The sequence below is a fragment of the Labrus bergylta genome, chromosome 10, assembly GCF_963930695.1.
Source record: "Labrus bergylta chromosome 10, fLabBer1.1, whole genome shotgun sequence".
NCBI lineage: Eukaryota > Metazoa > Chordata > Actinopteri > Labriformes > Labridae > Labrus > Labrus bergylta.
The window spans coordinates 8,874,516-8,888,405 of NC_089204.1; the positions used below are offsets into that span (position 1 = coordinate 8,874,516).

The 13,890-nt window shown below is 38.9% G+C and overlaps 1 protein-coding gene across 1 annotated transcript; it reads left to right on the top strand.

Annotated features, from left to right (window-relative positions):
- The first annotated feature begins 1,925 nt into the window (after positions 1-1,925).
- On the top strand, positions 1,926-8,074 carry galm (galactose mutarotase). Its single transcript, XM_029278133.2, has 9 exons — positions 1,926-2,154; positions 2,614-2,798; positions 3,220-3,374; positions 4,230-4,343; positions 4,979-5,071; positions 5,490-5,571; positions 6,389-6,539; positions 6,676-6,850; positions 7,584-8,074. Exons 2-9 carry the CDS (start codon positions 2,621-2,623, stop codon positions 7,659-7,661), a joined length of 1,026 nt encoding a protein of 341 aa, XP_029133966.2. The 5' UTR covers positions 1,926-2,154; positions 2,614-2,620; the 3' UTR covers positions 7,662-8,074.
- The last annotated feature ends 5,816 nt before the right edge of the window (positions 8,075-13,890 follow it).

Here is a 13,890-nt window from a genome sequence, read left to right on the forward strand (position 1 = left end):
GGAGTTTGTTCCAGATATAAGGAGCATAGAAACTGAACGCTGCTTCTCCATGTTTGGTTCTGACTCTGGGGACAGAGAGCAGACCTGTCCCAGACGACCTGACCGGTCTGGATGGTTCATAATTATTCAGGAGGTCACTAATGTATTTTGGCCCTAAACCATTAAGCGCTTTACAAACCAGCAGCAGGATTTTAAAGTCTATATTCTCTGACAGACTGGGAGCCAGCGTAAAGACCTCAGAACTGGACTGATGTGATCCATTTTCTTGGTTTTGGTGAGGACTCTAGCAGCAGCGTTCTGGATCAGCTGCAGTTGTCTGACTGATGTTTTAGGCAGACCTGTAAAGACAATGTTGCAGTAATCAAGACCACTGAAGATAAAAGCATGGACAAGTTTTTCCAGGTCCTGCTGGGACATAAGTCCTCTAATTCTTGATATGTTCTTCAGGTGATAGTCGGCTGACTTTGTAATCGTCTTAATGTGGCTTTTAAAATGTAGGTTTGAGTCCATCACTACGCCCAGACTTCTTGCCTGGTCTGTGGTTTTGAGTCTTACTGACTGAAGCTGATTGCTGACTCTTAGTCGCTCCTCCTTTGCTCCAAAAACAACAACCTCAGTTTTGTCTTTGTTTAGCTGGAGAACATTTTTGCACATCCACTCATTGATTTGCTCTATGCATATGCAGAGTTGTATGGGGGGAAAAAATGCAGAATTTCTCTGATAACCTGGGGATTTCCAAAAATATGGTGTTTTCCTGGGCCCATAAGACAAATACATAAGTTGTTCATCAAACTAATTTGTTATTGGTTTGTGATCAGTGATTTAAGTAGATAGTTTTGTTTCTGTTAAACTGATACTGTAACAGCTGACACTGCAATACATGTCTCTGCAAATGTTCAAAGTGTTCTCCTTCTTCTCCTTCTGTTAATAACTCCTTATCCGTTATCATTGTATACTGGGACATCTGTACAGCTTATAGGGCTAAAATATATAGGACTTCAGAATGATTTCATTATATCCAACACTTGTCAACTTTGCAGCATGGCAAGTGAAAATGGTTTAAAGTCATTTGAGATGTCCAGCACACAGATGCTTTACCATTTGTGATCAAATGAACAGTAACAATGTAACAGATGTAAACAGTGTTTACTGGGAGGCTGGACCTTTCTTTGAATTTTGTGATGTTCCATTTCCCCACAGCTAACCGGATTATATTTATCTACTTTTACATCAGATGTTCAAGTACGCAGGCGATTGATCACCAGCAGCTCCAGTGTCTATTTTAAGGTAAAGTGAAAGAGTCAGTTTAACACGCTCGCAGACAGTCGTCAGAAAGCCTTGTGTAGTCATGATGTGTCATGATGACATTTTTAAAAGAGTCTTTTTTTTTAATCGAGTTTCTCTCCCGGTTTAATAAATGTGAAATAGATTTAAAAATATAATGTGATGTCACCTTAAAACCAGGAGATGTTGTGGCGATAGTTCATTTAGTGATATGTGTATGTAGCCTATTCATTGACAACTTCATTGACGATAAGTGACATTTTCTGGTGGTTTTGGTATGTAAAGAGTCCTGGTGTTTGACACATTGCCCTAGAGATGATTCATTGTTTTTATGAATTTAAAAAAGATAAATAGCGTTATAAACAGCTATCATTGTGTAACAGTGACACCACTAAGTAGGCCTATGCCATGTTTATTTGTCAAATGTTTTTATTCTTGGTCACAATTTGAAGAAGAACAAGGTAGGGATGAGTATGGATCTTAGATCATAGACTTGTGATCTCACTGTCATCATGAAGATTTGGCAAGAACTCAAGCGCCACCTGCAGGTCGTACAGTGAAAGCACAGGTTTAAATGCCGCTGAATATAGCCTACACCATCCCAGGATAACATTTCCTGACACAAGCTAAGACATTTTCTTAACCTTCAATTGCGTACCCATCCCGTACTCAATTAAAAAGCATGCAACTTGTACGTCGTCATAAAAAGAAAGAAAGAAAGAGAAGAGCGTCATTGACTGCTTTAGACTCCAATCCAGTAGGTGACGGTAGTTTTCCAACCCGCCATCCAGACTTAAAGAAGAAGGAAGTCAAATATAAACATGTCCAGTTTGAAAGTCAAGGGATAAGACTTTGAGCCTGTCCACTGTGGTGAGAAACTGTTCAAACAATCGTTTGTGTTGCAGCTAGTGATAGACAGGCCTATTTGTCATGAAATATGTTTGTTGTCAAAAGTTCAAATAGAGAAAAACTAGTGCGCGCACTCCCAAGCAAAAGACATACAGGTGCAGGATAACTTTTTCATTAACTGCATGGGGGGAAAACGAAAAAGGTTCGCATTTGTAGTTGTATCGAAACGTTGCCGTGTTTCAAATAAAGTTGCTCGTTGGCAGCTGAACAGTGTGCGGTCCTTTCTCTTTTTTTCTGTTGTCAAAAGTTACAAGACTGAAGTAAAGTATGAAGTGTTTGAGTGTGATGTGATAATGGTTTTCACTTCACACCGTGGCTTTTAAAAACACGAAAAGATAAACCTAAAACTCCCAGACAGATTTCAGGAAAAATAACAACAACAACAATATTAATGTGACGTCGTGCTGTTCTGTGTGTCAGGTCCAACATGACTGAGGTGAGCCATCAGAAATGGGGAGGGGAGTCCGGTGTGGACATGTGGGTCCTCCTGTCCCCCCAGCTGAGGGTGGAGGTTCTCACCCTGGGAGCCACCATCAGGTCTGTGTGGAGCAGGGGGAAGGATGGACAGACAAAAGACGTAGTCCTGGGATTTGATGACCTGGAAGGTAGGAAGGCATATCACTGTTTTCGTCCTCGAATAGCAAAAAGAAACACACACACACACACACACACACACACACACACACACACACACACACACTTCATATTATAGACTACTACTTTTACACAAAGGCTATGACTACATTTGCTGTAGCCTATACACAACTGCAGCTGAAGAGACTCATCTGTTAACATCGAGCACAACCAAGGCAGTGACACGTCTGCATCCTTCCTTAGATTCCTTCGAGCAAAACCTGAGGAAGCCACAATGCGAAAAGGCATCATTCGCTCCAGTGTTTTATATTAATTTGAAGTGAAATATACACTGAAGCGGCTGAGGAACAGCATGGACTGTAAGGTGGATTTAAACCATTTCTTGAATTTGTAAGATGGATAATAACAATCCGTGTTGTGCTGTGTTTTCAGGTTATCTGTCAGATAAGCGGTACCAAGGAGCTGTGGTGGGCCGCGTGGCTAACAGGATTGCACGAGGTCGCTTTGTAGTGGAGGGAAAAGAGTACAAACTGGATATTAATAATGGACCCAATGCACTGCATGGGGGGCTGCAGGGCTTCAATAAGGTACGACTGTGAGAATGCTGTACCAGCTTGTTCCACATGAACTGGGATGGGCTTATCTTTTCTTTTTTTTTTTGTCTTTTTTTTCTTTTTTTTTTTTCTTTTTTCACTTCTACACGTTTAACCAGCTAGTTGCAGGTAAACTATTGGTCCTTTCATTCCATCAGGTTGAACCAGGGCATGACAGTCTCATTAGTATAATTCACAACCAATTGTTCGACTTTTGGCTGTTTAGTGTTTGCAGCACGCAGGTTGTGGCTAGAACAAACTGAATTAATGAGGCCATGAGTGTGTGTTTATCACAGCAGTCTGTTCTTTGGGCTGAAAGATTTACTGGATTGGCTATTTACTGACTTCAGTAAGCTGCTTCATCAACACACACACACACACACACACACACACACACATATTATACACATTAATGGATGACGACTTAACCCAGTGTATTATAAGGACTAATGTGTGTGCTTTTGCTGTGCATGTTTGTTTGTGTGCCAAATGTCCAGGGGCTTCTTATTATTAATTTATTTTTAAGATTTTGTTTGGGGGGGCTTCTTATGTCTTAGAGAGAGAGAGAGAGCGAGAGAGAGAGAGAGCGAGAGAGAGAGAGAGAGAGAGAGAGAGAGAGAGAGAGACACTCTAGTAAAATGAGAGAAAGGAGCCGGATTCCAACCCTGGCCGCCCACTTCAATGTTCCCACAGTTCAGAGATGCAGGTTAGGTAAAGTGACTGCAGCGCCCTCTACTCCTGAGTATACGTGGGTCTAACTGATGGATTATGAAGTATTTGATCCTTTATAAGAACTTACAATACTGCTATATACTTATTAATACTGCATGTGTGCCTTTGTGTCTGCAGGCTGTCTGGCTTGCTACAGAAATTGAAGGAGGTGTACAGCTGAGTCTTACGAGTCCTGATGGAGACCAGGGTTATCCTGGAGAGGTTCAGGTCTCTGTCTCCTACACCTTACAGGTAAACACATAATAACTTCAGAGCTCTGCTGCGGATCATCCTGAAAGCATCCCAAACATTTTTTTTTTAGATCAGTAAAGAACTCAAAGAACCACATGTGGCTCAGTGGTAGAGGTCTCAACCGGTAAGTCAGGGGTTCGATCTCCAGGCTCCTGCAGCCATATGTCAACATGTCCTTGAGCAAGACACTCAACCCCAAGCTTGTCCAGCTGCTTCACCGGCGGCGTGTTCATGTGTGTGATTGGGATTAGTTAATACTGATGGACGCTTCACATCGCAGCTTCTGCCATCAGTGTGTGAATGTGAAGGACCTTGAGTTTCTCTTAAAGTGATATGTTTCTGAGAAAATTTTGATATGATAAAGACATACATTTGCTGTACCTGTAAAGAGCAATACAATATTTTAACTTTCATTTCTGAGAGTTTTTACAGTCTATTAGTTATATATTTCTCTTTAGATTCATAAAGAAACATTGGATCTGTTAATTAAAGCTTTTCTCTAAATGAATGACCCCTCAGGCTCAGTGTAATTTTTCCACATTTGTCCTTATAATTAATTGTCAATAAAAACAATCCCATATATGTATGTTTTTCAACAGATGGCTGTTCTCTGAGAATTTTTGTTTTGTGTTTAGGGGGAAACACTGACAGCTGAATACCAAGCTCGGTCTACCAAAACCACCCCCATCAACCTCACCAACCACGCCTACTTCAACCTGGCTGGACAGGTAGCACACACACACAATACATTTATACATTATGCATCTATATCTATTCTAATCATTCTAATCATGTCGTGCATAAATAATCATAAGTCATATTCCTTCATAATAAAGACCCATGAGTTTATCAGAAACTGTAGTTGCACTTCCATTTAGCAATTGGAGTGCTGCACTTCAATACTGCAACGTTGTTTAACACAGGAAGTTTGCAGGAAGTGACATGGAGCTATACTTTATGACGTGTGTGTGTGTGTGTGTGTGTGTGTGTGTGTGTGTGTGTGTGTGTGTGTGTGTGTGTGTGTGTGTGTGTGTGTGTGTGTGTGTGTGTGTGTGTGTGTGTGTGTGTGTGTGTGTGTGTGTGTGTGTGTGTGTGTGTGTGTGTGTGTGTGTGTGTGTGTGTGTGTGTGTGTGTGTGTGAGAACAGGGGGAAACTGATATCTATGACCACCAAGTGTCCATAAATGCTCAGTCCTACCTGCCTGTGGATGACACATCGATTCCCACAGGTAAAAAAAAAAAAAAGCCATCATGGTATGACTCAAAATGATAAGGATCAGAAGTTTAGTTTTGCTACACGTTACATGAATACTTTGGTCCCCTTTAAAACAACTGGCCACAAACGCATTAAGTTTAAAAAAATATATGTAAATGACCCTGTACTCAACCAAGATTTATTTTCTGTTAAGTGAACCTGGCCTGGATAGCAAACCATTTTACATCAAATGTTAAATTATAACACGTAAGAAAACAGACAGGGTTATCAGATACATACCAGTAATCCAGTTTAGGAATAGCAGTTCAACTTCTGAGTAACAAAGTTGTTTTTTTAAGATCTTTGAACTCTCCCAGGGGAGCTGAAAACATCTCTGCCACATGATTTGAATGTTAGTCCATGACCAGCTACTCTACCAGGTTCTGTTTGAATCCCAGGACTTTGTTTTTTCTCAAAAAAAAAAAAATTGTGATCATTCATTTTAAAAGGAGACAGTAAATACAAAACAGAGCTGTGTCTGTGTTGTTTTGTCATACGGGTTAGCAATTATAAAAATATACATTTTTATTACAACAGTGAAGCAGCTCAGGTTAACACAAAAAAGGAACATTTCAGCAAGAGGAGGAGTAACATGGGGTGTGTTATGACATCACACTTGGAAGTGAAGTTCAACAGATAAATTTATGTTTTCTTTAAGATGTCCTCTCAGTTGTTTGACTGGTTTACAAAACAAGGCCCTTTTGATTTTCATTCAACATTTTTCAACAGTATGACAATATGACCCTCAGGGGGTTGAAGAATCATTAAATAACAACCTTATCTATTCACAGGAGAGATCCGAGGAGTGGAAGGCACGCCCTTTGACCTCAGAATGCCTGTTTTGATTGGCCCTCGGCTGAAGGAAGTTCCAGGCCCAGGTTTTGACCACAACTTTTGTCTGTCATCACCCAGAGATGCCTGGACGGAGAGGCATGCTGCCAGGTTTGCTGTATCATGTTTTTGTTTTTTTGTCACACAACCACACACACACACATGACAACACTACAACCCTTGTGCCTTTGTGTTTATTATATTTTATATTAAAAATGTTGCCATGAAACTTCTCCATTTATCTCAGAGTGTGTCACCCAGCCAGTGGGCGTGTCCTAGAGGTTTCCACCAGCCAACCAGGGATGCAGTTCTACACTGCTAACTATCTGGATGGCTCTATGACAGGAAAGGGCGGGTCTCGGTACGGGAAGCACAGCTCCTTCTGTCTTGAGACGCAGAATTGGCCTGACGCTGTCAATCAGGTATTGGGATAGTAGTTAGAGCTTCTCTATTACAAAGCCGTTGTGTTGTGTTGTAAATGCAGGAGGGGTCTACTCTTACACACACTGAACAAAACAAGAATTCAGATGAGGCTCTGGATTCCATTATATCTAATTAACATATTGCATCGCTGACAGTAAGGATACAAATGATTCAGTCCATGTTGTTGGACTTTATTCAGTGTAAAATGTGATGTGATAATGATTCATTCTATAAGTGGGCGACTCGACTGGTGTTCAAAGTCAACCATCTCGGCTTTAGTCACAAACACATGCCATCAGCTGCCAGCAGGTTCTGCAAAGCAAAAAATTGGAATAATATAATTCCATCGTGTTTTAGATAGATAGATAGATTTACTTTATTGATTCCAAACTGGGAAATTGAGTTGAACAGGACCCAGAGGTATAGATGGACAAAGAGAGTCAAAGAAAAAAGGACTTGTCTTATTCTTCATTTAAGCCTTTAAAGTTTAGTTTTCCAGACTCATAAGTGTGTCTCTCACATTGGGGTAACATTTAAATCACATAACCACAGCGATTGGGAATTATTATATACAATAGATACCCTAAATTACAGCCAAATATGAAATGGTATGAAAGCCACATAGACAGTGTTTTGTAACAGCTCCATTGAGGTCAGCATTATTTGTTGCCTCTCGTTGTCTCTGTTTTGCTGTTTGTCTGACTGGCCTTCTTTGCATTTGCTTGGCTTTAGGTTTCGTTTCCTGATAGCCTTCTGCGTGCTGGTGAGGTCTACCACCACATCACCCGTTACACTTTCACGACCGCCTGATCTGAACTTAACTGCAAGACAGCAGAGTAGAAGTCTTTGTGTTATTAAGTGGAAAATGAAGTGCTTTATAACCTTGTCATTTTTGAACTGTAATCATGTACCAGTTCCTGACTGTGTACCTGTGTCATCTGATAAAAAGATTCTTGTTTTTTAAGGTTTATTTTTGGGCTTATTATGGCTTCATTTTAGAGACAGTACCGTGGATAGAGTCAGATATTGGGGATAGAGATAAGGATTTTTTATTTTTAAGTGAAGACCGCTGCTACAGCAGTCTTTGCAGGCAGAATAATTACATCATGGGTATGTTAGGTGCAGGGCAGTAATAAGATGCTCATAATATGAATCAAAAACTGTTTTTCTTGTCCAATCTAGTGCAATAAAATTCTTTATTAAAATTGAATTATAAAATGAAACGGCGAGTCCATCACTTAATTTGATGATTGCATTTTGTTTCTTCAGGATCAGATGGGTCATTGTTCATTGATTAGTTATGGTCCATCAATCCCTTTTCTGTAACAGTTGAAGGAGTCAGAGAGCAGTCAGGCTGCGCACATTGTTTACTTTTATGTAACATCATTCACATGCCTGTTCACCAGTTTTACATAGGCTAAGCTATTTCTAGAACATTAGGTGAGGAGGTAAGTTTCGGTGAAAGGGCAACCTACTACTCTGCCAAGAGGCACATGTTACCATGGCAACCTCTTATCTGCACTCACAGAGGCTTTCAAAATCTGAGATTTCACAGAACGTGATAGAACTTGTGTGCCTCGCTGCCACAGAGCTGGAGAAAGGAACAGAAAAATGGAGCTCAGGAAAGCTGTGTAGCTTTCAGACATTCTTGTATTATAACGAAACAGCTTTTATTTTTTCAGTGGCATAAAACAGCAGCAGCATTTCATGCAAGAGGGCTTGGGTTCCTACAGTTAATTATACCACAGACATGTAGAGAGAAACACATACAACACCAACCCTTTATGTACCTCCTACCTTCTTTCCCAAACTTGAACTGTGTTCGATACAGTATAAAGTGTACAATGTACTTTACTTTTACAAACATTTTCCAGTCTTCTCCACTCAAAATGCTTTTACACTTCATGTCACATTCAACAATTCACACACACATTCACTGATTGCAAAGGATTCTATGTAATGTGTCCATAATAATTTTAAATTGTCTCGCTATAAAACAAGAATGTGGACTGCAGCAGCTTGGATGGCACCTCCAACCTTCTGTTTGTGAGAAGGCTGATTCTACCACTGAGCCACAGCCACCTTGTGTATGACATTAATGCAGCCTCAGATATTTTACCTCTAATCACTGGAATGAATTCCACAACATTGTACCGAAATAAATATTAAAATGACATTATCAGTACAAAAGGTAAAAGGGAGTAAGGCTTCTTTGACCACTCTAACTCACATATCTGCTAGAAAAATCTTTGGTAGCCTACTCTGTCTGCAATCTTTTTTTGCCTGATAATAATTTAAACAAATTGACGTTATTTAACTAAATGTGGCTCAATGTGATTTCAGTTCAATTTGAAGTAAAACACATTTTTAATATCACAGTTTAGGTTTTCTCTTTTGATTTAATAATGCTAAAAATATATTATCAGTGGTATCTTAAGCAGTACAACCTGAAGATGAATTGACAGTGAAGCTGTCATTTTTCTTTTTTCACTGTATATAAAGTTTTTAAAAATTGAAATGAAATTGATTATCTTATTTTACAGTGTAATTTAAAGTTGGCATCCCTGAATTTCCACAGAACATGTGCCAAGCTATGTCGATGAACTTTTAATTAATTGCTTTATTTCTAAAACACATGGTAAATGGAAATATGAAAGCGTTATGTTTAGCCTTCCTTTAAACATATGGATGTTTAACCATTGACAGGTATGGAATTAAAAGTGCTGTGTTGAAAAAAGAGTGCTGAGCGAGTGTGACTGTAATCAAAACATCTGAGTCTGTCTGTGTTTTTGTCCAATAATGTATTCTACCGTCCAGACCCAGAAACTCTCCCCTCCATCTACCCCTTATGGTCATAAAGAAAGAATATAAAACACGATTCTTGATTCTGTTAAGTCACTCAAAATGTCATCTTACACAAGTCAGACACAAATGTGTAATATGTAAATCTTTCCAAAGAAGAACATTTGCATTAGAAGAGGACGTTGAAAAGACATAACAATGAGTGGTGGGAGAGAGAGCCTGCTGCAAGAACAGAAAACTGATGAGGCGGTGAGTGGGAGGGAGAACCTGGCTCGTAGCTTCACTCTGTAACAGTAAGAGAAAGAGAGTGGAGCCGTGTGTGAATCATGTGAAGCCGCACTGGGAACAAACTGCGTTGGAAGTGAGATTTTACATTCTCCAAAAAATAAATATTGTTACATAAGAGAAAGTTGCAGCTTTTCCAAAGGTCACGCTGGACTGAATTTCATTCCATGAACTGACAAATAATTTACATGATTTATTACAGCTTTGGCTGTTTTTTTTTTTTTTAAATTGTATTTTTAAATTCTAATGTTTGTTATTCACTGACTATTAAAAAGCACTATCTCTTTAACGACAGATGCTTGTAATCCGCTCTGATTAATTATAGTCAGGCCTTTAGAATAAAATGGTCTGTGTGCATGCAAACAAAGCTTCATACAACTCTGAAGCTGTTTTTAATTTGAAGCCTTTTTGTTGGGCTCATTAGTTCAAATTCCTAATTTGAGCAGACCAATGATACTATTGGGCAGATGGTGAACATCTAGGAGCCAAGCCTAGTTCGGGACAGACAAAATTCATGCTGTGTTGTTTTAGATTGTAAAATTGACACAGCCAGGGTGATGTAAGTAACTGACTGCCTTATTGGAGCTGGTGGTTCTCAAACTTTTTTAGACCATGGACCCCTTTCAGGTGAGACATTTTTCCAAGGACCCCCTCATTATCGTAACGTTGATAAGCATATATAAATATGTATTGATGTACTGTGTAGTACTGGTACGATAGAATTAGGCTACATTTATACTTCCAAGTAATTACTTTTATAAACTTTGAGAAAATGAACATCGCAGAAATGTTGTCATGTATTCTAAAGCTCACTTTCAGTCAGTGATTTAACTTTAAAGATGAGTTATTTGTTCCTTATTCAAATAACTGGCAGGAAACTCTGAACAAACCACAGAATGTATTGAACAGTGTTTCAAAACACACATTAAGCCTAATCAAAGATGATTTCGATTTAAATATTTACATGACTCATATTCTTATGTAAAAACAATTCACAAACCTGGGGGTCCAGGGACCGCACTTTGAGAATCACTGTCTATTTATTCCACTTAGTCTTAATATTCTCAAATAATATCGTTTAGCCTATTGAAAGCTCATCTTCACAGCCTTTCATTAAAAAAGGCATTTCTGTTCATTACAGGGGGTCCTTTAACTCAAAAATCTGTGATGTTAACATTATGACATTTCATTCTGAATATGAAGCTAATTTATGTTTACTTGTGCTGACTGTTCAACTGGAGGAAATGCTGACAGCATTCACATTATCAGCCGGTTCTCTGCTCTTTTTGTTTGGTATTAGATTCTAAAAGCACAATATTTCATTCAGAGTCATTAAACCAACCAGTAGTTTCTGTGCAGCACCATCTGCCATCGGTTGCTCTGTTTGTTTGTTTTTGAATATTGCCATAATAAAATGAAAGCGCTATCAGAGGGCAATTGGTAAGGTAGAAACTGGACACATGCGTCTAATTTCATCTCTTAATTTAGAGGCGTACGTGACAAACAGCAAGCTTGATGATCAGCATTGTGATCAAAATGGCCTGTGTGTGGTCACTGCACTGTGTGTGGTTTTCTATATTTTTACATTACACTGTCAATATAAGGACAGGCTGTTATGACTTGTGTGAATTATATGTTATATGCCATGCTCATTTTACATGATATAGGAGATAGTTAAGAGTTCTAAATCATGATATTTCTGAATTATTGCATTTTTTTTTTTAATCAATCATTGAGGACACAGTAGCACACTACAGTCAAGACCTCTGCAACTTTTTGACATCTAATCAACCAACTCTTTAACAATTCAATGCTTTTAGTTTTTCATAGTGTATATGTCAAATACGCAACATATACAAATGCATGCTGACATTTGTACTGACACCTATACCCTCTGCACCACTTCCCACCCATTATTAATGTGTGTGTGTGTGTGTGTGTGTGCGTGTGCGTGTGCGTGTGTGTGTGTGTACGTATCACACCCTTTTTTGTAGAATTAAGGGAAAGGATCATTTAATAGTCTCAGCTTTCAGGTGCAGTCTTGTCCGACAGGCCAAGCTACCTAAAAGTTGTTCCTAATCACAGCGTCCTTATGAAAACATGCAGCGTGGGAAAGACAGATACAGAGTAGGGTTAAGTAGGCTACATCTATGGTGTTTGACAGGGAGAAACAGGAAATGACTGTGATATTGCAGTATTCTGTTAGTGACCTCACTCCTAGCCACAAGAGCACGAAAAAGACACTTAAAACCACATTTATGCATTACACAAGACAACAGTTTTGTTCTTGAGACTCAGACCACGCGCTGACAAACAGACACATTTTTAGTGCAAACAAGGGTCGAGTCAAAGTTGTTCACACACAGTTCACTCATCATGCTTTTTTTTTTTTAAATTTAGAACTAAAGTAAAGTAAAGTGCTAAAGTAATAAATCTTTTTTTTTTTTTTTAAATCTTTATGTCAAACACAGGGAAATATTGCATTTAGTTTAAAAAACAAAACTGTGTCCTGTGGAGATTCATATGAAGCTGTGTGGCTCATGACGTCTTTTTGACTATTTTCATTTGGGGGCTTTTAGCCTATATTTGGATAGAACAGTGGGTAGAGAAGGAAATCAGGGGCAGAGAGTTAACAATGACGTGTGGGAAATGAGACGCAGGTTTGTCTTGATCCTGGACCACCCACATGGAGGCCCGTAGCCTCTGCATGGGGCGCAACCTAACCGCTAGACCGTCTGTGCCCCAGCTGATGTCTTTTAAAGACTTTTTGTTGTTACAATGACTTTATGGCTCTTTTTAATAGAATCATCTGAATGTTGGTTTGTGTATTCACGTAGACAACAAGAAAGCTGATCTTAATGTGTGTCAGTTTGCAGATATTTGGCCATTGACCAAAGTATTGGAAAAATAATATCTCCATCTGATGGTTTAAATGATGAAATGATGGCCCTTAAAATTTGCAGGTATTCATTTGAACAAATAAATCCTTTATTGACCCTAGGGGAATTTGCATTGCAATTAGTGACAAAAGAGGTTGAAACCAATATGGTTTAAAATATGAAAAATATGCTTTAAATAAGCAAATAGATTGAATATCCATTTAATGTTTCTAACTCTGTGAGTCTTATATAACCTTAAATGTGTAAAGAGGTATTTCCAGACTTTTCAAACTTTGATGGCCCATTTTGCAGGGATGGCATGAAGTCATGTGCACACACACACACACACACACACACACACACACACACACACACACACACACACACACACACACACACACACACACACACACACACACACACATGTCTGAATAGAATGTATTTACCATTTCTGTCTCTATGAGCACTTAAACTATTAACAACACTGTACAATTATAACATATATGTTTATAGGTTTTTCAAGTAAAAATAACAAACCAGAGGGGCAAATTCAAATTCTACCATGCTAAATTCTTTAAGAAAACCAAAAGAAGACGTACAGAAGAACTGATCAATAGTTTTGCATTGAAACACCACACGAGCAACTAGCAACTTGTTGCAACAAAGTCTGAACAGTTAATCGGAAGATATGTCCCTCCCCAACCAGACAATCAGCCCATCTTAGATTTTGGGGTGAAGGATACTCACCACATCCTGTTAACATGATGTTTTTATCTGTTTCACAGCTCACTTATAGCTGCACACTAAACCAACAGAACTATTTGGCCGGTTAAGTCTCAGAATTGCTTGATAATGTTTTCCACCGAAAATATTCTATTGTGTTAAATTAGACTAGTTGGTTCATATCCATGCTAGACTAACCTGCTTTACCCACCTCACTCCACCAATGGGAACACCCAACCTTCAGGTGCCAGGGCTCCCTCTTCCTACTAATCCCAGTTCAACCTGTTGTTGACATTGTCAGGATCCAACACCAAAGCAGACAGTGATATAAAATATCTTTTTTTTTTTTC